This window comes from Sinocyclocheilus rhinocerous, unplaced genomic scaffold, assembly GCF_001515625.1.
Source record: "Sinocyclocheilus rhinocerous isolate Xijiao unplaced genomic scaffold, SAMN03320098_v1.1 scaffold1004, whole genome shotgun sequence".
Taxonomy (NCBI): domain Eukaryota; kingdom Metazoa; phylum Chordata; class Actinopteri; order Cypriniformes; family Cyprinidae; genus Sinocyclocheilus; species Sinocyclocheilus rhinocerous.
In genome coordinates this window covers 1,337,869-1,363,256 of record NW_015627248.1, presented here as the reverse complement: position 1 = coordinate 1,363,256, position 25,388 = coordinate 1,337,869, and the positions used below count along the sequence as shown (strand labels likewise).

Genomic DNA, 25,388 nt, shown 5'->3' with positions numbered 1-25,388 from the left:
ACTGACTGTATTTTATTATGATAATGAACAGGCTGCATTGTCAAGGTAGCAATGCTTAATTGTGTGTGCGCATGCGGCGCCGGCGCAATCACTTGAGAATCCCTGGAAAACAAATGTTAGTATTTTTTAACGGGTCACAGACACTTATCCTTTCTAATTTAATTCAATTCTAATTTAAATAATCTTGTCGGTTAACGGTTAACAATCGGGTAACGAGTGTCGGTTGTCGGTTATAGGAAAAATAACCGAAATTAACATCCCTAATGTGAGCACATATATAATTGTGAGAAAGCGAGAGAGAATTAGCCCTTTCGTGTACACCATCTGACTGTTTTGCATCTCAAATAAGCTAGATCTCAACACTCCACAAAAACAATCCTATTTCATGACACTCAGACAAGCAATATCCTCAAGTTTGCCATGTTATTCCAGGTTTTCCACAATTTGGCAGCGTTCTTTAAGCCTGAGCCAATGATTGTGGCCACCAACATGCTGGCAAACAAAAGAGTCAAGTATAATTCTGTAAATGCCATGTTCCCTCGGCTCATCTCTCCTGCTTGTTTCTCTGTAGGTCCGGGCAGAGCACCAGAATTCCTCCACACCCTCAGAACGGCCCTAGATACCATGGCAGAACACTCAATGCCGTGACATCTCTGTTCCAGAGACGCTCGGTCCGGCCAAAGAGAGCACCGGTGCGTGAATGCATGTGCGTGTGAGACGCCGGGATGGAGGCCAATTTAAGCATGAATCCTATCCAAATACCCAACCAAACACGAGCGCCATCGACATACAACAGTACACAAGCAGACCAGCTCTGAAGAGAGATGATCCATACGACACACTCCATATTAACCAACACAAGCAGAACACTTTGCTCTGTTCCCAAACTTAGTGAGCTGCCAACCTAGACAGAATTTTAAGGCATCATGCATTCACTCCAAACTAAAACACTGCTTTTAAGATGCCTTGTTTGGACCAAAATCAAATGCAACACTGCATGTAGAGCTGGGCGATATGGCCAAAAACTCATATCTTGGTATTTTTGGCTGAAATGCAATATACGGTATATATATCTCAATATTCTCTACATTTTCTATTTGGATTTTTTCTATATATAATATCCTGCTCTCTCTCTCTCTCTCTCTCTATATATATATATATATATATAATATCCTGCCCAATTTTGTCCAATAAAATGATGTTTATATTAAAGGCAATAAAAACAAATATAGTGAAAGTAGGCTATGCTATCCATTATATGCATAAAAGGGACTAAAATCACATTCTAACATTGTAACATTACAATCTAAAAACAAAAATAATGCTTTTTAAGGCATCAGTTCAATTCACTAAACTAAAAATGAAAGTAAATAAACACAAGAGCACAGACTAATTGCATTTTATTTTTGATTACCCCATTACTGCTATCTGCTATCATAAAATACACTTACTTGTAGGTTTAAAATTCTACATATGACAAAATTATTGCGCTCTTATTCTATTGCGCTCGTTCACTGAAGTCTGTGAAGTTAAACAGTGCAGGTATCATCTCTGTCAGCATGTGTGTCTGTCAGAACATCTGACGGGGCGAGCCGTTATACGTGTTAACTATATCTTGGGATTATGCACTTTCTCCGCAGCAGCTCACTATGTCCTCTGCTATTATTCAGATGCGCTCGTATCAAACTACTGTATATCGATATAGGCGGTATTGCCTCATGCCATATCGCCTATTAAAAACATATCGATATATCTTACAAACGCGATATACCGCCCAGCCTTAACTGCATGTATCTCAAAATTCATTGCAACAAACTTACTCATATAGGATGGGGTTGAGTCAAGGGAAATGTTGAATATAAATAAATGTTATACTGTAGCAAAAATATCAATATGAATGTCCATCTAATTAAATGCCCTGCACTGTTTAAAAAAAATTGTAAATACAATTACTGGACTATCTTTTACAAGAAAACATTATTTTAGTCTTTCCACTTCAAAATGTCAAATTTTACTTGCTGTTTAATTAATTGTGACATTTATAAATTTACAAACAATTGTTTAAGTAAAAACTGTCTATACAGCATTTTTTTTATTTTTTTTTACAGTATTTCCCTGCTTAAAAAATAAATAAAAATCCAAAACCAGTCTTAGGTGGTTGGCTCACTGATTTTAGATGGGTTTTGGGCATTTTTCACCTGGTTAGCTTGGGAAACCAGCTGGCCACCCAGCTAAACACCAACTTGGCCAGACTGAGAGACCAACGTAAACCAGCTAAGACCAGCTTAAACTTGCAAAGACCAACAACGCAGTTTAGACTGGTTTAAGTAGGGTGCACCCAATATTTCTATATAAAGTCGTTACCTTGCTAACATCAGACTACGGTAAATGGCTGTGAACATTAAGGTACAGTCACATTTTCCGTTGTTCGATGAATTTACACAAGCGAAAGCCAGTCATTTCAAAATGTATCCATGCAATCATGAATTTCTCATGGGTGAAAGATTTCCCCATGCAGATTTTGCAATGGGTTCAAATTGGTCACATGGATTCGCTATGCTGACCAACAGAAAGCTGATCTGAAAGCCGCTTCTTTGTGAGCTGTGCTTCAAAAATGGCTACACTATTGACAACAGACAATAGGACAATAAGATATTTTTTGGCTGCATAATTTTGCAGAAAAGTCACCATGTAACTGCAGTGAACTTCTCATGTAGTTTACATTTCAGTTAATGTTGCCATGAATAGAAAACTGCGACTGACTTTTCTTCCTTATTGTCATCCGAAGAAAACAGGACCCAATTTTAGTCCATCAGGAATTGATTGGCTCGATTGGATAATTGATGTTTACTGATTGGTGCAATGTGAACAAATAAGTAGTTAATAATAAACACAGCAATTTCCATAAACAAATAATAATTGTCAATTTGGATTTCAATTTGGACTGTCTTACAAGGTAGCTGCCTGTGTAGATACTTATGCCTTTATAACATACAGGACAATAGGTTTTCTAGTGAGGCTTTTCAAAATTGTGTTCTATTACCTAATAAAATAACTTTTGTTTTATCATAAACAGGCACTTAAACTTCACCTGAAATAACCCATGCAGACTTCAATGAAAAGTGAACTTGAGAAAGCGAGAAATGTACTATTAAAATTTGCATCTGCTAAGTCTGGTAGATATATATAAATCAAGATGTTCGTTAAAATGTTAAGACGTTCGTCTCCTGGGTTTTTACTGGTTCGAGATGTTGGTGGTGGCCCAAAGGCAACTCCGGCGCAGCGAGGTTTTCTAGACGTCCTCAAAGCATCTTAAGAGCCCTCAGCAGGAGTGCCGGAACAACAGGATGGAAAAAGGTGGGGAGGATAACAGCCTCGGAATTATCTCAGGATGAAGAAACTCCAGAATTAGCCTGTTATTGCCCCTGGAAGAGGACGAAATGCGATGAGAATGAGAGCAACCTCATAAGAAAAACCGAAGCTTGTGTGCGCGATTGAGACAGGAAGATCCCCAGAGCTCCTGGCCCAGTTCTATCTAAACCGTAGCCTTGCAAACAGATGCTGTCAGGAGGTTTTTTTTGGACATTTGTGGCTAATGATTTATTGCTGTCTGGTTTGGATCTTAGCATTCAAGTACAGAGCTGTCTTTCGAGAGGACTTCTGATGAGAAAAGCTATTCTGCTAAATCCAGTGATTATTCCATCTGTCCTATCACAACTAACAATGTGTCTCTAGTGTCATTTATGGATCAATGCCAGTGTAAAATCTTAATTAGAACATGCTTCTATGACACTTTACCGGCCGTTTTTACAATGCAGTGATATAACTGCATAACAGTATGTGCAATAATGTGACAATGAGTTGCTATTTACTGCTAATCGTTCCTCTCAGGTGCTTAGATTTCATTTGCACACACATATAATAAAATTTAGCACATCATTACACTGTTTCTCACATCTATTGTGAGTAAACATCATATGCCAAGTTTGAATGTGAAACTGGAGAGAGGGGATGATTATTTGTGAATAATGGCTTCATTCTGTTCCTCTTCACGCACAGCTATTATATAACGTGTATGGTACGTTTGAATTGCTTTTATGTCCTTTTCAAGCTTGATGAAATAAAATGAGAGAGGTTCAGACTTTAATAATCAGGGTTTTGGTCTCAAAAAGTGACCTAAACAGGTGGAGGCCATATTCATGATCATTCTGTCTCCTACTTTCTCTCCAAGTCCATTAAGAAGGAGAACTGCCATAAATTGTGCAAAAAGAAGAAGCCCTTTGAGAAAACTCAAAGCAGCATCTCACTCGGTATCACTCACATACATACAATTAGTACGAGCAATGAAAGAAAATCTTCATGAAACATTGATTGGAATCAAAGGTTATTGATTTTCTGCTATAGAGGAGAAACGTGACAGAAAGCCATACCTGCCCTTTATCAAGCCGGGAAAAACAGATGGCAGAAACTAACAGGAAATGCATATATTTGGTGCAACAAAGCTGTTCAGTTTGTAGTCCTAAATTCTGGAAGAGAATTTGCATTTTTGAGTCACGTGCTCCTACTGGAATAACGGTTTTGGATATTGGCGTAAAATAAGGTCTGTGGTGAACATTACTTGAAGTGACTTTCATGCGTTGTTCTACAACATAAATTACAATCAGTTATATCTCACATGTGAATTATGAAACCATTATGTGCTAAAAAACACTATTAAACATCAGTCTACCAAATTGTCCTCTAAGTTGATGTCATGACTGAACAGCTTTATACAAGGAATAGAGAGCAAAGATCTGCACGTGAAAGTGAAAATGTGGAAACTTTTCTGTTTTTAAAATTCGTTACTGGGTTTGTCAGATAAATCATTATGAAACACTGCAAGCTTTCATTATTTATAACTGTATGAGAGAGTTTAACCAGTGCAGGTTTTGTGGTGGTCCACTGCTACAGACATGAAGATCCAACTTGTTGTGTTACATGATGGATCTTTGAGTAAATTTAAGCCAAAAGCTGATTTCCCAGTTGTGGGAGTTTAGCATTCTTCAGTTTTCCGTTCAAGCATCCTGGCTGTGGTCTGACAGGAGGTTTTTATTCTTAGTCTTGTACTGGAAATTGTTCAAGAAATATATCCTTGAACATAAATTTACCAAGTTCAAAGACTTTTTTAACTCTAGCAACTAACATAAGTCTTAATGCAGCTTTAACACTCAAAATGAAACAGAAATTATTTATACTTGTTCTGAGAAAATCATGCTTTTTGCACCTTTCAACTACATGTGGGTGATATACCGAGCTGTCTTTTCACCTCGTTTTCTGTTTGAAATAAATGACACCATGCAGATGAAATATCATTTTAAAGTGAACTGCCTGTCAGAAATCATAGCACGTCAGCTGTCTTAACCACAGCTTGTGTACTGCATCATCACTGTGTCTGTTGTGAGTCTGTTGACTCTGTTGCCCTTTCGGAGTTTAGTTTTTTTTTTACTGATGGTAAAACTAAGGACATTATTAACTGTCTTGATATTTACTTTGAAAGCTGAAGCTCGCGATTATGGTAAGGGGCGTTACATTTCCGACTCGTGCTTGTGGTGTTCGGCCAATCACAATGCACTGGGTCAGCTGGCCAATCAGAGCAGACTGCGCTTGTCAAAGGAGGGGGCTTTGTTGAAAACTACGTGTTTGAGAGAGGCGGGGCATAGAGGACCTACAATAATGTACAGTATTTGAAAAATAATGTGTTTTTTGAACATTAAAGCATGTCAACATATTCTGTTACACCAAATACACAAAATAATGATCTTTAAAATAGCATCATATGACCCCTTTAAACTATTTACATTTGTTTCCTACAATGTACAACAATTCTTTAAATATGTGATAGGCCTATCTTTACTAAATACCTTATTTTAAGTCAAAAATACATTTCAGTTTTCCATAAAAACTTGAAAATATTTTGAAATATATTTTTTTAAATAATGTTTTGCTTATATCACCCAGCCCACTTTGGAAAATGGGGCTGCTTAGAAAAACGAAGTAAGAAAGATATAGTTCTATACAACATAATAGATACATATCCAGGATTTTAAAATGAAGTATTGAGTACTGCAGAGTTCTGCTAAATTTCTTTCATATTTTTACCCTCATTTGAGACTTATGGAAAAATTTGAAGGTTAATTGAGGCATAGTGCCAATATGTTACAGATATTAATAAACAGATAAGCAACTAAAGTCTTTAGAGCTGGGAAAGTTACGAGCATCTGATTGTTTTCATTGCTAATATCTTTCAATTAAGCACTGAAATTCTCCACAGGCCAATATTAAAGGAGACGCATTTGCCAAAATATGAAACACCTCTGAGATGTTGCTCTCAACGGAGGGCCGTTTGAATAATAAAAAAGGTCCAAAGAGAACAAGAGATGCTAAATAGCAACAAACAAACAAACAAACTTTGGTGAACCATATATACATTTCTATACAGTACACAGAAGTCAGCTAACTGAATGAATTCATCAGTAAAATCTTCAGTCTTCAGTCTGGAGGCGAGTATAAATGAAGCTACTTTAATGTGGCATACTGATCATGAATGCACTACCACTGCACAGTAATTACAATTAAATGCAAAGAAAGAAACGTTGATTATCACAGGCAGCTAAAACTAATTTCCATGAAAGATACAGTCTTGGAAAATTTCACAAACTGCAGGGAAAGAGGGAGAGAGAGTAAATTGGCGCTTCATTTCAGCAGACATAAACTACACAAATGCTCAGTTAATTAAACAAATAGGATCTTATATTGTCCTTAAAAAAATTATGCAACACAGCCTGAACAATAGCATTAAAGTTATTAAGCTAAGCCTGTCGTTAAGCTTATTAACATGTAACCAATGGCATTTCTGTTGCAGTCCAGCGTTAGATGGGAAATTAATGCTCAGCACTATGATGGGTTTTTCCTCAATCTAATCAAAAACTGATTTTTGTTGTACCTCCTAATTTCACTTATGTTATATTGAAAGAGAGCAGTGTTTACACTTATAGTAGTCTCTGCATATTAATCTGGCATATTCCAGTATTTTATGTGAAATGGTGCATTTCTTTTTATAAATATAAACAGAAATTAGTTGAAAGAATAACAGAACTCGCATTAAATGGAATCTATGGATATTTGGTATCATGATTGTAAATCTATTCAGCACCAAAGTCATGCAGCCACAAATTGTGCACAAATGTTTGTAATAAAACAAAGAAAGACATACAAATAAATCTGCCCTACTGTAACCTACAAACAACAATGGGCGATTCACAAGTCCTTTAACAGGTGCTGAAAATGAGAAAGAGAGAGAGAGGGAGAGACGTTGCCATATAAAGAGCTGGTTTCTATGGTAACAGTCTGGCTGTGGCTGTGAATGCTTGTAGGTAATGCATGTCAGAAGTTATAAATAATTTGAATACATTACAAACAATATATGCAGAACACTGCATGGTAAAGGTCTGGTCATTTGTAAAAGTGCTGTAATTTAGTTTCTAATATGCAGTGATAATAGTTTTCTGATACTACGACCAAATATAGCACTGTAATATATACCATGGTACTTATACAAAACCATGTTATTTCAATGGCATATTTTTACAAAGCATAAAAAAGCCTAACAAAACACACACACAAACAAAATACAAAAAAAAAAATTTAAAAATTAAAAAAAAAAAAAAAAAACTGTTTCTAAAATATCAGAGAAATTTGTTGCATATGAAGAAAAATCTCAGTCAGTGCATTTCATACCAGGTCATAAATTCAACCCTAAAAACACCTCTGAGATTTTAGCTCCATGCCGCACAATCACGGTTATAAAGCAGCACTGCTTCTCCAGAGTGCAACTGCACCATACAGTTCAATAAATACCGCTCTTTCAGCTCTTATGGGATATATACATACACACGCTCATTCTAAACCCGTCTGAAATCTTAGATCTATCACATCATTATCATCCCCATTAAGCTCTGTTTATTTCATTCCTGCTGATGTGATACCCTTCAGACACCTGTAACCACTGAGCAGAGTTACATCACTGCCTATCACCTCATTTCTTGTTCCCAGGATGTAACAAAACAAGATAAGTAAAACAAAAAGTTCCCTTAAAAATATAGTTTATTTTTAAAACAACTATAATTAGGCCTATTACAGTGCTTGCTACTACATTGAATTAAAATGATATATTTACATTTTGAGAAATATTATTCATTCATTCTTGATTTATTTATTTATTAATTTATTCGTAATTATAATCTAATATTTAATTCATCACATGCACATGCACAGAAAAAAAAACAGAAAGAGGAAATTGCCATCTTACAGTCTTTAACAAAGAAAATAACATGACTTCTGTTTAAAATTAGTTTGATGGAGCAATTACATGCTGCTGTTGTATGAGCAACTGTCATAAAAACTGAATGCACCAATTATGATGAAGTTGCATATAATTATGAATATGGACGGACCTCTCTGGCAAAGTCCATAAGTACAGTATGTGATATCACAGCTACAATACATTTGAAAGTTTTTTTTTGCGAGTTATGAATAGCAGTATATTTATATATTAAATTTTAAGTTACATTTGACAGCTAGATAGACAGAATGATAGATAGATAAAACGACGGACGGATGGATGGATGGATGGATAGATAGACCTGATAATAAAGAGTCTGTCTGAAACCTTTGCAAAGAGGCAAAATTATGACTAATAATAGCGCTGTCCCACAAGTTACATTAACTCATATATTCTATACTGCATCTACAGAATAGTGTGGCGTTCTCACTGTCTGTCTCAGTCGGGTTAAGGTTGTGAGCGGGGCTGGATCTGACAGTAACAGCTGGCCAGTGTTCAGCTCCTCCTCAGACACACAGCTGGCATCTGTCACAGCGCTATGGGCACGTCAAACACAGGGCACTACAGACAGGTCACTGACGCAAGCAAACACACACCCTAGACATGGCATAGATGTGCACAAACAAACACTGAGTGCTGAGTGCTTATTATGGAAGAACTAGGCTGGAGTACATATTAAAATAAAAGCCTAATCTAACATCCCACTCAAAATCAACTACATTTTTATCATACATCAACACTTGAGTATTTTGATCTCAATTACGCCTTGTGGAATATTGCCAGAAAATTTTTTCAAAGAGATGAAATTAATCTTATCCTGCGGTTTCACTCTATTAAATAGTTGCTGTTCGTATTGTATTATTTTGTATGTCTAAGCTGTGCTGTCTACTGTGGGAACAAACCAAAACTCCACTGCATGTAGCAGTTAGTTAAGACTGGAAACCAATGATAATAAACAATTAAAATAAGAAAAGAACAACGAGGAGAGAAAGAAAGAGAAAACGAGAATTTAAAGGTAAAGTGTGTAATTTTTTTTCATCGTTGATGTATTTTACTGTTAATGAATTGCAGCTTTAGTCTACTCTACAGATGGATTGATAGATGGACAGATACATATTAAAACTGTGGCCGATTAACAACAAAAAGGCTAACAGTACAATTCTGAACTTTAAATAAAACAAAATAATACACTAACTAAAAATGCTAAAAGTGGCATCACAACATTATAATGTACAGTATGACAGATGGATATTCATTCTGAGATTTGCTAAAGATTACATTTAAAATTATAATTGAAGTATTAAATACAGTGCGTATAGAAAAGAATCATCCCCCTTTAAATCATGTGACCATACGATCCTTCAAAAATCATTCTAATATGCTGATTTGATGCTTAAGAAATATTCCTTATTCCCAATGTTGAAAACAGTTGTGCATTTTTGTGGAATACGTGCTGATTTTTTAAATCAGGATTTTTGATTAAACAAAAGTTCAAAAGAATAGCATTTATTTTAAATGAAAACCTATTGTAACATTATAAATGTCTTTACAGTCCCTTTAGATAAATGTAATAGATCCTTGTTGAATAAAAGTTTATTTTTTTAAATCTTACTTACCCGAAACATTTCAACAACAGACAGACAGACAGATAATAGATAGATAGATAGATAGATAGACAGATAGACCGATAGAACGATAGACAGATAGACAGATAGACCGACAGACCGACAGACCGACAGACAGATAGACAGATAGACCGATAGACCGATAGACCGACAGACCGACAGACAGACAGATAGACCGACCGATAGACCGATAGACCGATAGACAGATAGATCAACAGACAGATAGACCGATAGACCGATAGACAGATAGATCGATAGACAGATAGACAGACCGATAGATAGATAGATAGATAATACAGTCTAAAACACAAAGCAGAATGAAACCACAATAACTGACCACTATTAGTCTCGCTAAGACCGGCTCTGAACAAACACATTTACACACTGTATAGCCACTTAAACGAGCTTCAGATGCTCCAAATTAAGAGGAGATGCTGTATAAAGCAACAGCTATGCAGTCATTAAATACACACTCCACTCTCACTTCAGCACATTAAAGTAATGGCTCGTTACAAAGGAAAAACATCAAAAGATAATTAATTACAAACTCAGAATGCTGCCAAAAAAGCTCAACTCCCTCAGCCCGAAGCGTCAAAATCGAGCAAACAAAGCAAGGCGACCATAAATCACTAATCATCTTATTACGGGTAGAGTCGAGGGTGAGAGAGAAGGAAATGCGGTGTGAAACAGCTACACAGTAACAGAAGCACAGTGGGGGTCCATAAAGACGAGATGTGTCTGAGAATGTGTCTGTCTAGGATTATGGAAAAAGAGACTGTAATCGGTGTGTGTCATTGGAGGGCAAGGACAAGAGATATTAAAAGGCGTGATTACAGTGCTGAGGTACGAGTGTAATGAAAATCTCGCTTTACTTCATTTGGAGCAAGTTGGCAGGCAGGAACATGTACTATAGAAGCTCATGTGTGCGTATGATCGATCGGTCCTGACTCTGAATTTTAATTGAGATCATGTAATGTGTCTGGCAATCTCAATGGATAGCGGAGACGATCAACACTTAAAGTGAAAATTAAATGTTTCCGGGGGTCCTTAGAGAGAACACATGGGAGAATGAAATGATGATATCCACTTGCCTTTACATTTGAAATAAGATTTTTCTTAAAGGGACAGTTCACCCAAAAACAAAGATTCTGTCATTATTTGCTCACCCTCATGTCATTCCAAACCTTTCTTTCTCCTGTGACACACAAAAAAAGACATTTTGGATAAAGTATTAAGGTGAACTGATCGATTTCAAACCAAGGCAAGTCAAAAATACTTCCAAAACTCATAGTGGTGTCCAGATGTTGAACAGATTGAGAGATGCCCTGAAGACCACGCGGGAACCACCAGTCATCTTAGAGTGACATTCGAGTACACCAGACAGGACAGCTCATCCATTAGTGTTTGCTTTGCTTTCAGCAACACACGGCACACATTCATCAATACTCTCCCTGTGCTCTCAGGAACAAAGCTGCTGTGCTACAGAGAAAGAGCTGAACAGAACAAAACAAAACATCATCCATCTATGATAGTCAAATATCGGTAACACTTTACAATAAGGTTCAATTCTGAGTTAACGCATTAGGTATCATGAACTAACAATGAACATCACTTTTACAGTGATTTACAGTGATTAAATCCTAAATGTTACTTTATAAACAACTGTTCAAAAGTCTGGAGTCAGTAACACATTTGTTTTAAAGAAATTTTCACTTTTATTGAGTAAGGATGCTTTAGTTTAGTTTAGTTTAACTTTATTGTCTGTCCAGATTTCCTGAACAGAAATTCATCTTTGACACTGGCATAGAAAATACATCCTAACAAATAATACTACACATTCACATATCCCATAAAAAAAAAAAAAATTAATAAAAAAAATATAAAAAATTAATACAATACAATATATATGTATGCCCACACATATGCATACACATGTGTACACACACCTACCCATTAAATTGATCAAAAGTGACTAAATACATTATAATACTATAAAAGATTTATATTTCAAATAAATCTGTTATATATATACAGTATATAAACACATATATAATAATAAGAAGAAATGTTTGTGTGACATCCCGGTACTAGCAAGCTGTACCTAATAAAGTGGCCAGTGAGTGTATATAAACACATATATAATAATAAGAAGAAATGTTTGTGTGACACTGAAGACTGGAGTAAAGGCTGATGAAAATTAAGCTTTGCATCACAGGAATAAATTAAATTTTAAAGTATATTACAATAGAATACAGTTATGTTGAATTGTAATAATATTTAAAAATATTACAGTTTCTATTGAATTTTTGATCAAATAAATGCTGCCTTGGTGAGCATAAAAGACTTCTTATAAAAAAAAAATCATACAAAATACTGACCTCACACTTTTGAAAACGTTTGTGTAAATATTTTTCATTGTCTTTTTTTTATGTCCGTTCAAAATACATTAATGTTTATTAATACAACTTGAAATGCTAAAAATGTATTACATGCAGAACTTTAACACAGAACAATAAAACCTGCAAACAATTGTTCATTGCATTAATTAACTGCATGAACTAATTTTAACAAATAGAATCTTATTCTAATGTGTTACAAAAACATCTACATTGTGACAAAAATCTTAGTGGTTAGTTTAAATCTGGGTCTGAACATCAACCAACTGTGTTATTTACTGAATACATAAGTTAAAAAAAAAAATCTAAAAAGTAAGAAAAAGACTTTAAAGACATGAAATGGAATTTAGCAACCATTTAAACTTCCATAATATGACAAATCTCCAAGTGTTTTCAATATAGCCAATACCGATATCTAAGATACATTAAATACCATTTAATAATAGCAAATAAAATGTATGCTATATTAACTTATCAGCCTGGCATATATATCTAAAAACAATATGGATCAAAAAATATATAAGGCATTTAAAAAGCAAGGTAAGCTACAAAAGCAACAATAGCATCAAAAAAAAAAAGAAAATCATGCACAATAAGACCTGGCACATTTATTTGCAAAGTAAATTCTGAATTCATATTGCCTTTAAGGCTTGTGCACCATTCCCAAGGGTCTCGGAAGACTGTCTTGCACGTGAATGAATGTTTGTCTCTCTCCATTTCTATCTTTCCCTGCAGTGGGAAGAAGGTGATTGTTGGAGATGCAGCACAATACCTCTGTGGTGTGTATTGCAGGGTTACGGTCTGGTCAGGATGAGGAATAGAGTGGGCGTCTCAGAGAGGTGATGCATCTGTAGAGCCTGTAGAGTGTGTCTGCTGCAGGAGGACACAATTAAACTCTGTCATAGCTCAATAACTGCTGCTTATTGCTCCATATCAGCGGGATACAGCAGCTGATTGAGTATAGGGTGGAAAAGGAAGCTGTAAATGTAACTCAGACTGACTTCGAGTACATTAGAGAAAGATACTTTTGGATATGATTGTCGATCTTTGCCCTTTTGTTAATGTTATATGGTGCTGTTGATGTAAACAAAAATGCACCAGTTTTCATGGCAAATTAAAATCGATGCACTTGGCCACAATTTGTTGATGGTAAATATTTGCAATAAAGTCCAGGATCCATAATCTGAGATTATATAGGAGGAACAGTTGGACAGTTTTTGAATATCCCATTTTAAAATGTGTTTCGCATTACCAGGCGTGTCAGCCTCCTTGAAAGGCACTGATGCACACACACACACACACACACACACAGTGCTCAGAATAGTAATGGGGCATTTTACTGGCTCTCCTTCCAATAACCCACATCCTCCTCCAGACTGAAGCCCATCACACACATGCATACATTTGTTTTCCTATCGTGATGTGGACTTTCCATTGACTTCTACTGTTTTATTCTGAGCTAATGCTATTTTCTGTCTCCTCAACCTAACCTTAAAAGAATAGTTCACCCACAAATGAAAATTTGCTGAAAATTGCCTCACCCTCAGGCCATCCAAGATGTAAATGAGTTTCTTCATCAGAACAAAGTTGGAGAAATTCAGCATTACATCACTTGCTCACCAATGGATCCTCTGCAGTGAATGGGTGCCGTCAGAATGAGAGTCCAAACAGCTGATAAAAACATCACAATAATCCACAAGTAATCCACACCACTCCAGTCCATCAATTAACATCTTGTGAAGTGAAAAGTTGAGTGCAACAAATTCATCATTAAGACATTTTTAACCTCAAACCGTTGCTTTCAGCAAAAATATCCATCCATAATATTGCTTTCTCCAGTGAATAAGTCATCTTGTCTGAATCAGGAGAGAAATATGCACAGATCAAGCACTGTTTAGAAGTGAAAACAGTCCAAAACAGGAAGGACTTTTTCACCAGAGGAAGTGGATACGGATTATGAACTCGTATTTTGGCAAGGAAAAAAAACTATTTTAAATTAAAACGCCTTGATGCATTTGTTTCTTACAAACACTCAACTTTTCACTTCATAAGACATTAACTGATTGTCTAGAGCCATGTCGATTACCTGTGGATTATTGTGATGTCTTTATCAGCTGTTTGGACTCTCATTCTGACGGCACCCATTCACTGCAGAGGATCCATTGGTGAGCAAGTGATAATGCTACATTTCTCCAAATCTGTTCTGATGAAAAAACAAACTGATCTGCATCTTGGTTGGCCTAAGGGTGAGTAAATTGTCATTATTTTGGGCGAACTACTCCTTTAGGACAAACCTTTAAGCATTTATACATAATTTAGTTTGTCTATTAAGCTGTTTTCCTCAAGGGAACTGTTGGCTGGTCCTAATGTAGCTAGCTAATTTCAGGTATCCTTGTGGCTCCCACAAACACACAAACTCTCAATTAACACATACAATCACACTCCAATGGACAATTCCTGAACAAGCACTTGCAAAGAATGTACATGTGAAAAATAGACACATGCAGACACCAACACACACACTTTACATGTCAAAGTAAGAGGCTTTACTACTCTATTCACCGTGTACTGTGAAGCAGGACCTTCAGTGTGCCAGCAATAGCCAGACGACACAAAGGCAGTTATGTTCCTTCATTCAAGGCCAAGAGTTCCAACATACAAAACAAATGGTATATGCAATTGTTTATGTGCAAACTGTATATATAAGATATATTTAAGAGCACGCTGCCCCCTGTTGGTGCAGTCTGTGTGATTCAGTCTTAATGTTGATTTTAATGTGTATCAGAAGTCGATGGATGGATGGATGGATGATAGACCATGGAAACAGTAGTAAATCTCTTAATATTGTCATGACCTTAATGTTCCCAGCAATGTAATGATTACACTTTCGGGATACTCATGGTTTAGTCTCTGTCTGCAGACTCAGAACTGTATATAAACCATCTGTCATGTTATCATAAAGGTTTCCAGGTTTTTGTCTTTATGTTTTGCAAGACTAATCTAACAAGAAATAAACTGAGAGACAGATGGATTTTCAGCATGACTTCGGTCATTTGTCCAACAATGGAGCTTAAAGCTAAAGAGCCTGAAGTGAAACGACAGTCAGACTGACAGAAAACAATCATACATCCAGACATTACCTTGGAGTCACTGGTGGGTGCTATGAAAAAGCATAGAAGATGACAGTAACAATGCGGTTCTTTTAAGAGCCAGGGCCAGACCACCCAGAGCCCTGTCAGTGTGACCTCTGACCTCTGCTCCTTTAAAGTCAGAAATGAAACATATGTTCAATGACAGCGTCTGTAGAGCACTGACAGAGGAGAGATGTCATCTAACAAATCATCTTTCCTTTGCTCTTAATCCATATATGACTCTCAGGGTGAAACTGAGGAGGAAAGGTGAAGATTTTTTGCAAATCTGCAAAATGTTCAAAAAAGCATCTATTATATAATATCCATTTCTGATGTCGCCAATAATTAGAGATGCACTGAAATTTCGGCTGCCGAAAATTAGTTCACCGCTCAGGTTTCACTTTCACGTGGTGCAACGCCCTGTATTATCCCGCTCTCTCGTATACCGTTCAGTATAAATTGGTCTCTTCATTAGAAATTAGCCTACTGATTGCCACCATTGATGGACAACATTTTTTAATAATATTAAAAATATCTGTATGACATTATATTCTGCAGTTCTTCCCTGTTGTACCAAATATCTATACTTTTCAAATTATCATATCGAAGTTAGAAATTCAAATATTGTGACAAAATTAATTTTGTAGGGTGCCACAAGTTTGTTAAAGTTTCCAAAGGACTAAAGAAAGGTTGGGAAACACTGGTCTATAATATATAAAGCAACAATAGGTCTACTAAATATGCACAAAATGTAGTAACATATTTCATTCATTTTTATAAATTACCGCTGATACAATGCATAATGTGTGTCTTTAACTACTCATTGAACAACCCAACAACCAGTCAGTAGTTCCACTGATCCAATTCTTCCTTTTAGTAAAAGATTTAGAATAATTTGTTTTGGAATCAAACAAAATTGGTCTTGATCTATGTTTCTGAATCACTAGAAAGAATCGGTTGAGAGTTATCTGTTCAGAAGTCAGACAAATCTGGTCACACTATATGTTTTTGATTCACTAAAAAGAACCAGTTCATAAGAGTCATTTATAAGAGTCGTTATAGGTGTTTGATTCACTAAATGAACTGTCTCAATTCATTCATTAGGGAGTCATACTACACAGATTCAGAAGCATCATTTGGAATAATAAGCGTTTCTTGGTTCCCAAACCTAATTATAGAGTACTTTTACAAATGAATCATACAAAAAGAATAGCTTTATTATTCTAAGGCATTCATTTTAAGTACTACTAAATTATTAAACCCTATTCAATTCATGTTCATTTGGATACTGATTTTTACAATACATACAGCTTTACAGAAAAAGCAAAAATGCCTTTATGATGTACACAGGCTTTATACAATTGCATTCCTGTGATTTGGCCTCTCAGACAACTCAACTGCACAACAGGCCATTATAAAATACAGACAAATAAAACAAGATAAAGGACATATAAAATATGAATGATGCTTAATATAACAGCTGTGAATGAAGGGCAAACAAGGCAATGCGGAGTAGCAGATGATATCACATCTGTTGTCAAAGAAAACTAGATTTTTACATTTTATGAAGAAAAAGAGTGGTGCTTGCCCATGAAAATGTCATCGCCACAATGTGAGGGTATTGTGAGTGGTTGCCAGGGTGTTGCTATATGGTTGCTAAGGTGGTATTTTTTGTGTTTCTATGCAGTTGCTAGGATGTTTTGGATGTCACAAGAGCCCATCCATTCTCTATAATATTTTGCCTTCAGTCTGCAACCCATTTTACATTATTTAAATTAATTTAACCCATTTTAAATGATGCAGCTTTTTTAAGATGCCTGATATTAAAATAATAATAATAATAATAACAACATACATTTTTTAATCTATAAACAGCACACACCATTTAAAAAATGCATAATTTGAAATATGATTTATGTAAAACCTAAATGTCAAAGTTTAATACTTAATAATTTCATTTCATTTCATTTCATTTCATTTCATTTAATAGAGCACCCATTTCATTATTTAAAACCCATTTTTATATAATAATATTATTTATTACACACCTTTTTCTGTAATAGCACTGCATAATTTGAAATACAATTTACGTACAAGCGACATGCCAAAGTATAATACTTATGGTTAAGGTTTTGTTCAAATCCTTAGCCTTAAAGAGCAAGCATCAATAATCAGACAACAAAACGGCGATAAATAGGACTATAGTTAGTTCTCACTATAAAGCCGTTAACAGATCGCTGTGACACAAATCACTTTCTTAAGGAATATTTAAAACCCATCAGCTCAGTAAACCAGAACTGTTCAGTCTGACTATAAAAGACTTGCTTCACAAAAAAGCTCCCTTTTGAGTTCATAACACACATATGCAAAAGTTAACAGAAGCTAATACTGTATTCACTAAAGCCCTGGACAATAACTTTAGCATTCTCTTACAACTTCAGTTACAATCACTTCAGTTCTGGAATGTGAATGGCATGAATGAATGTCCCTCCAGATCTGGATTTTAATCTAAATTCACATGTTCCGACACGTCCCTCACTCAGTTTGATTATTGTAATTGGAGTCTTTGCCTCCTACCTACTCCAGTTTGTGGGTAATTCCTGTTTAATATGAATAAATAAATAAATTACACTGCCAACAAACATTCCAAATTCCCCCGAGGGATACATTTTGAATATTATAAGGGAATTAGTTTCAGCAAATGGCACAGTATATCGGTCTGATTTGAAATGGAAATCATTTTTGGGCCACGGATGCTTGTTTTCACGCTGATTAATTGATTCGGCGATGGGCAGGGTGTTGGTTTAACGCGGCTGAACATGTTTGTAATGTTAAAGACGAAGTGCCGGGCCAAGAGCCGACTCTCACGAGCGGAGTTCATGCAGAACAGAGAGATTTATCAGCAGTCAGGGTCAAAACCAGCACACTTCTTCCTGTGTCTGCACATTTGTTTTCCACCCACACCTAAACTGAAATATTCATCCAGGATTTAACTGCATCTCATTAATGAAGCGTGGAAGAATGAGAGAATGTGTGAGAGGGAAAGACAAAAGTTTACCAGATCAACAAGTATGACCCATCATAAAAGGTAATGCATGTAAAGTGTTCAAGGATAAAATACTTCGGGTTTCATTCACTAATAATTGCATTAATGGATTCTGCCTACCAAAGAATCACAACAGGTGTGTTTTACCATTCCGTCATAAACTGAATGTACAGTATGTCTAGCCTTCACAGCCTCATTTTCATTCTCATCAAATTAAATAAATAAAAATACATAATTAAAAAAAACTTGAATTTATTTTATTTTGATGTAGTTGACAAAGAAACCTTTCTCATTTTAATTTAGTTCAATAAAAATTAAAAAATTTAAAATAATAAAAATAACAAAAAATATATAGACATATTTTTAAAATCTTTTAGAATTTTTTTGTAACAATATACACTACCTTTCAAAAGTTTGGGGTAAGTAATTGTTTTTTTCTTTTTCTTTTTTTAAAGAAATTAATACTTTTATTCAGCAAGTATGTGTTAAACTGATAAAAAGGGATAGTAAAGACTTTTTTATTTTGAATAAATCCTGTTCTTTTTAACTTTTTATTCATCAAGGAATACTGAAAAAAGTATCACCGTTTCAAAAAAATATTAAGAAGCACAACAGTTTCCAGCACTGATAATAAATCGATATTAGAGATGTGTAGAATCCACATAAGCTTGTTTTTCATCAACCGGTCAAAATTTATAGCAGGGCATGTAAATTCTGTCCGTGAAGACAGTCAGAACCTTCAGAGGTACATTTATATATTCATTTGTATAATTCCCTTAGCACTCTTTTAAAACCTCCCAGCTTTTTCGCCCTGTTTTCAGTCAAAACTAAACTACTCCGCGTGCTGTGCGCATGTGAGACTGTTACTTAAAACTGTGCTTTATGCTGGACAGTATTTATTTATCGCGAGTTGTTAAAATCGCAGTAATCTAATACGGTTTTAATGATAATTAAAAGATGAAACGGTAATACTAACCGTGGGGAATTTTATCATGATTTATCATCAAAACGGTAATCGTTACATCCCTAATAGAAAAGCTATATTAAATTGTAATAATATTTCACAATATTACAGTTTTTACTTTATTTTCTGATAAGAAAAAAATGCAGCCTTGATGAGCATAAGAGACTTTTAAAAAAACATTAAAAAGCGTACTGATCCTAAACTTTTGAATGGCAGTGTATAAGACTGTTCTAATCAAACAGTAAACTTAATCTCTTTAGCTAGTGACTGTGGCGTTTCCTTGAGGTGTGTTATGTGGAGCAGCGGTTCAGGTCTTGTATCTGGGTCAGACCCGTATCAGCCTGTTGCCACCTGCAGGTCTACATGACATAATCTAGAGCAGAGATGCTGAGAATGATGATTACTGAATAAGAGACATATTCACATTATGGCAACAAGATTCATATGCGAGTCCCGGTGCATTTCCTTTCCATCACATCCATACTGATGTTTCTTTACCTCATATGTCTGACAGAAAATGTCACAACTCAATCCATCAACTCAGTTCTGACATGCTTTTCAATCTTCAGTCTCTATTCAATAAATTACTTGCATGAGATACAGACTGATAAATCGCTCATTAAATTCCATAGATTTTACCACAAGAAATCAAGAAATTCTCCTTGAGGGATTCTAGAGGTAATGATTTGAGTGCAAAGCAATACATTGGACCCAAAAGAGTTTTTCCCAAATAATTCTGATAATATTTTAACAATGCAACAAAATCTGAGCTCATATGTCACAGTTTTTCCATCTAATGCAATACTTTCATACAGTTTCAATGTCTAAATACTTTCCGCAGTCATTCTACAACAAATTCAATTATTTCACTGCAGGTTAATTGTTGCAGCACTTTGTTAAAAACAGCAAAAGCAACTTTACAGAGTCAAAGATAAACAGTGGAAAAAGGGAAAACTCCTTGAAAACAGTGAAGAAAACAAACCAATGTACGGGAGAACAATTCTCCTCTGGTCGGCTGTAGCGAATCAGCTCATGGGGAAATATGAATAATTAATCACAACTAGTTATAATTAATTATAAATATTTAGATCTTTATATTTAGAATATTTAGAAGGAGAGAAATAAGGAATGGTTCCATAACTTCATTCCTTATTTCTCTCCTTTTTATTTCCCTTAACCAGGAAATTAACGTTCTTAGAATTGACAGACAGTTGACCCTGAGAGGTCAAGTAAATATCTACAGCGGATCTAAATATTTATAATTAATTATAACTAGTTATGATTAATTATTCATATTTCCCCATGAGCTGATTCGCTACAGGCTAATATAAAGTCCCTCCAGGACTTTTTACAAATGCAGAATTTAACACAAAATCAGGCAAACTCTGCATTATTTGTGGCACTGTGCATTTTTGTCTTATTTTCACATTTATTTCTGGAAAAAAAAAAAAGGTAATTGTATTGTAGCCTTACTGTCACTAACATGAATTACACAAGTACATCAGGATTTTCACTGCAAAACAACACAAAAATGCAGCAAATACAGCCACATTTTTTTTGTTAAATAACAGCAAATTCAGTCATTAAAGCTGCAAATATCAGGAAAAAACTCCAATGAAATGCTAGTGGAACTGAATATACTGTTCATCACATACTCTATTAGTAGCACAAACACACTTTTGTGTAGGTAAAAGAAATAGTGACTTTTCCAGGAAAACACAATTTAATAACTGATATTTCCAGGATTTCAATGACTGTGGGATCTAAACAATATGTTAAAGTATGATCGCCAACAAAAGTACTTGCAAATCGAGGTCAACAAATGCAAAAGTGCATCTCAATTCGAGCATCTGTGCGTGTTTTACACAACCCGAGATTTGCCCTGCTGTGGTGTTTAGTGTTGGATTAGAAATGCTCATCAGATCCACATTTGGGTCTCTGATGCTTTATAAGAGAAAGATGGCTGCTGGCTGTCTCTCATATAAAACAGGTGTTTGTGTTCACATGCAACAGGCATTTGTTTGTCCCGGGCCAGACGCACAACCCCTTCTGTGTTTACATGCAATCCTGAAGAGAAGATGACCATGTTCACCCTGAAACGCATCTTTCACTCAACGTGTTCACAATTACAGTACAGAGTGATGGTCGGTAAACAAGCAAATAAAATCTACTCTCACAGGAATCCAAACAAGCGATCTCACTGACACATCTGTAAATAAACTAGTACGTTAGCATGCACCTCAGGCGTCCACGAAGAAAACGGCAGAAAATTATGGAACGGGCCTTTTTGGAGGCAAACTGTCAGGAATGAAGTGATTCTGGATCTGGTTCGATTCCACTGAATCTTTTAGGACTATTTTCTGAAACTTAAAATAAAATTCAACCTTGAACAAGAATGGCTTAATTTAGCTTCTACGAACAACTTGTTCCGTTTGGAGGAGAAAAGACAAAAAAATAGCAGCATGGGTTTACAGCAGGTGATGTGAGGATGGGACGATAACTGAGCGGTGCTCGACGTGGCATGCTGACACCATTCACAATGCTGCGTGAGATCTGACAGCCCCCTGCCGACTGCCGGAGATGAGAATGAAAGGACACTTACTCTGGCGAGGAGGCTGATGGGGTCGAGGCCAGGCGGAAGCTGAGACAGATCGCCGTTCTCCTCACCAAGATAAACCTGCAGCGTCGTGCAGAGGTGCCCCAGGCCCTCTTTCTTCTCCTCGCTCATGTCTGCTAGATCTACACACACAGAACACAGCGCTTTCAACATTTGACAACTTTTTGTTTTGTTTTTGCTTCTCTTTCAAAAAAGCATTATGCTATACTAAAAGCATAGAGTTATAATGATATTATAATGATATATAATGATTAAATCATAGTATTACCATAGTACGTGACCAAAATATAGTATTAACATGATATAACATGAAATATATAGTTCAGTCATGAAACTCTAGATGGCGCAGGCTGACGGGTTGTTAACGTAACTGATGATATTCAGAGAGTTAAACGACTTGGCACAAGCTGATTGGTTCATGCTGCATATGCAGCCAATGAGCTTACTGCCTAGCATTTATATGGCTGGCTGGCATTCACTAGAGATTCCTGCAGCACGCTTTCAGAGTTTCTCTGAAACCCCCCACCTTCCCCAGCTCCACCTAGATCTGCTGGCTAGGGGTTATTTTATATGCTATTTGTGCAGCAGCAGTATGTCTTAAATACTCACGGCACCGTATCGCCGTATGCATTGGCAGTAGCAAGTTCCTGTACTTGCTTGCAGCAGCAGCAATAATCTACAACTACAGCAATAACCAACAGCAGCAGCGTAGCAGATCTATTCCGCCAAGACCAAACACATTAACATTGTCATATCCATAACCATGCTAAAATCTTCAGAGAGTTGTCATGATTGAAATAGTATTAACATGATATATGTATAAAAAACAATACAAACAAGGTACTATTACACATTCAAACAAACATTTTACCATCTATAAAACATAGCATGACCCAGGTAAATGCCCAAAAATGTGGCATTACTGTGATACATATCTGAAAAAACAGGGTATTACCATGGTACTTGACTAAAAACATAGTATTCAAAGTCATAGTCATTGTAGTGATACAGTATACAGTATGTCTAAAAACAGTACTGACATGGTACATATCTAAAAAACAAACAGACATGGTATTATCTCATGTTCAAAAACATGGTATTATATTTGTAAATGTTCAAAAACATGGTATTATATTTGTAAATGTTCAAAAACATGGTACTACACACTCAGAAAACACTGTATTCCTGGGTTTGAAGTGTGTCGGAATCAGTGTTATCATTGTTAATTAAATCAAACTACTAAAAACCATTCATTCTGAATCATTAACTGAAATAAAGCAGTTAAAGATGAAGTACTAAAATTACTAAAACTAATATATATGTAATAATCACAGATATACATAGATATATCACATATATTTATATAAATCACAGAGAAAGGGTTAATCGCGATTAATCGCACACTTTATGAAATTAAGCATACACCATTTATCTTGTTTAACACATTAAGATGTTCTGTTCAGTTTGTATTTCACACAGCGCGACGCGTGAGGGCTCGCGCTCTTCAGAGACAATCACAGGAGATGACAGAGCCCGTGTTTTAAAGCGAAACACCCTGGAATGAATAAATGCAGCATCGAGACGTTAAGCCAGGTTTGATGTGTTTAGCTGGGTTTCCATACATCTATTTTTATGCATTTTTTGGCATATCACATAAAAATGCTGAATGGAAAATTTATATGCAAATAGAGCTTCCCAAAAGAACATAAAACAAATATAAGTCTGTTTGAGGTGGATACATTTTTTATTCAAAAGTTTAAGTTTTTTTTTTTTTAATTAGGTATTAATTAAGTATTAATAAATTAATACTTTTATCCAGCACGGATAGATTTAATTGATCAAAAGTGACAATATAGACTTATAAATGTTTTCTATTTCAAAAGATTTCTATTTCAAATAAATGCAGTTCTTTTAATTCTTGTCATTTCTTTTCATCAAAGAATCCAAAGAACGTGCAATGAAAACGCAAATTCATAATTTAAATGGGAACATACAATAAGTAATGATTTAATGTCTCATTAATGTCTCACGACCACTTATAATAGACGTAAAAACCTATTTGGTCAATTTTTGGATGAATGATTCCTTTCATTTCTACAAGTCTGCATGTCTCATTTGCTACCGTTAAACTGTAAAATACAGCATAAAAGGATTAAAATCTATATCAGCCACTGAAAAAAAAAACACTGGTCGGCCACCAGCTCAAATCACTCAGACACATGAAGGAAAGCGACCAAGTCAAATGTTCTTCTGTTTGTCTAAAGGAACAGGTCTACATATGAATCTCGACGTAAATCAGCACAGCCGCAAAAATGAGGAGCTGATGGATTTCCTGAAATAATACATGAGCTGATGAGACCTTGATTTTGAGGTGAGAGCGAGTGGCGTCTCATAAGGCCGTTAGTGTGATGAGAAAGCACAAGTTCAGATAGGGTGCTGACTGCTTCCATAAGGACCATCAGCAGGATTACCTCTTTAATGGCTGCACATTACTTATGACTGAATAGAAAAGAGTGGGGCCAAAAAGAAGTCCAAGGCTCTTTGTGACAAAATAGGCAATTACTTTTGAAAAGCCGGGGGCCACGGGGCAGGTTTTACAGAGGGTCCGACCCAAGAAAGAAAGGAAAATTCATAATGGTACAATAAACTCCTGCCAGGATCTGACATTTATTCACCTTCCATCATAGGAAATCTAATTTTTCAACCTCACAGGATAAGTTAGTGCTTTTTACTGCCATCCATTAACAAACCATTTATTCCGTATATCATTTTTTTTTTTTTAAAGGAAAAAAGTCAGGTTTTTGAAACGACAATGGACATTTTCCATTTCTGTGATGCCTGAAAGACAACTTTCAAAAGTGGGGGTTTGGACAATATCGGCATAAATCCTTATAATTTCTTGGTATTATTAAATTGAAGTAACATGAAATTACCAGTGCAGATCAGAAATTATTTTGGAGTATGAAAGTCAGGAGTGATGCCTGATTAGTGGATTAAATTTGGCTCAGGTTTCTTTTTTTAAAGATTTTATTGGGTCTTATTTAGCACCTTTATAGCTTTACAAATCAAGGTTAGTACACAACAGACCAACACTTTAAAAAAATCACTTGCTTTCACAAACAATTAAATTAAACGTGAAATTTTGAAGTACTAAGACTAACATAGTATTGTCTTGTAAAATATATTCCAACAATCTTTGTTTTATTTACAACTTACAAAATATTATATA

At 35.5% G+C, this 25,388-nt stretch overlaps 1 protein-coding gene across 1 annotated transcript in view; it reads right to left on the bottom strand.

Annotated features, from left to right (window-relative positions):
* smyd3 (SET and MYND domain containing 3) overlaps nt 1-25,388 on the bottom strand; it is a 171,380-nt gene that overhangs the window by 114,700 nt on the left and 31,292 nt on the right. Inside the window, exon 5 of the mRNA XM_016534912.1 lies at nt 22,145-22,281. Within this exon, the coding sequence (XP_016390398.1) occupies nt 22,145-22,281 (137 nt within the window). The remainder of the gene's footprint in view (nt 1-22,144; nt 22,282-25,388) is intronic.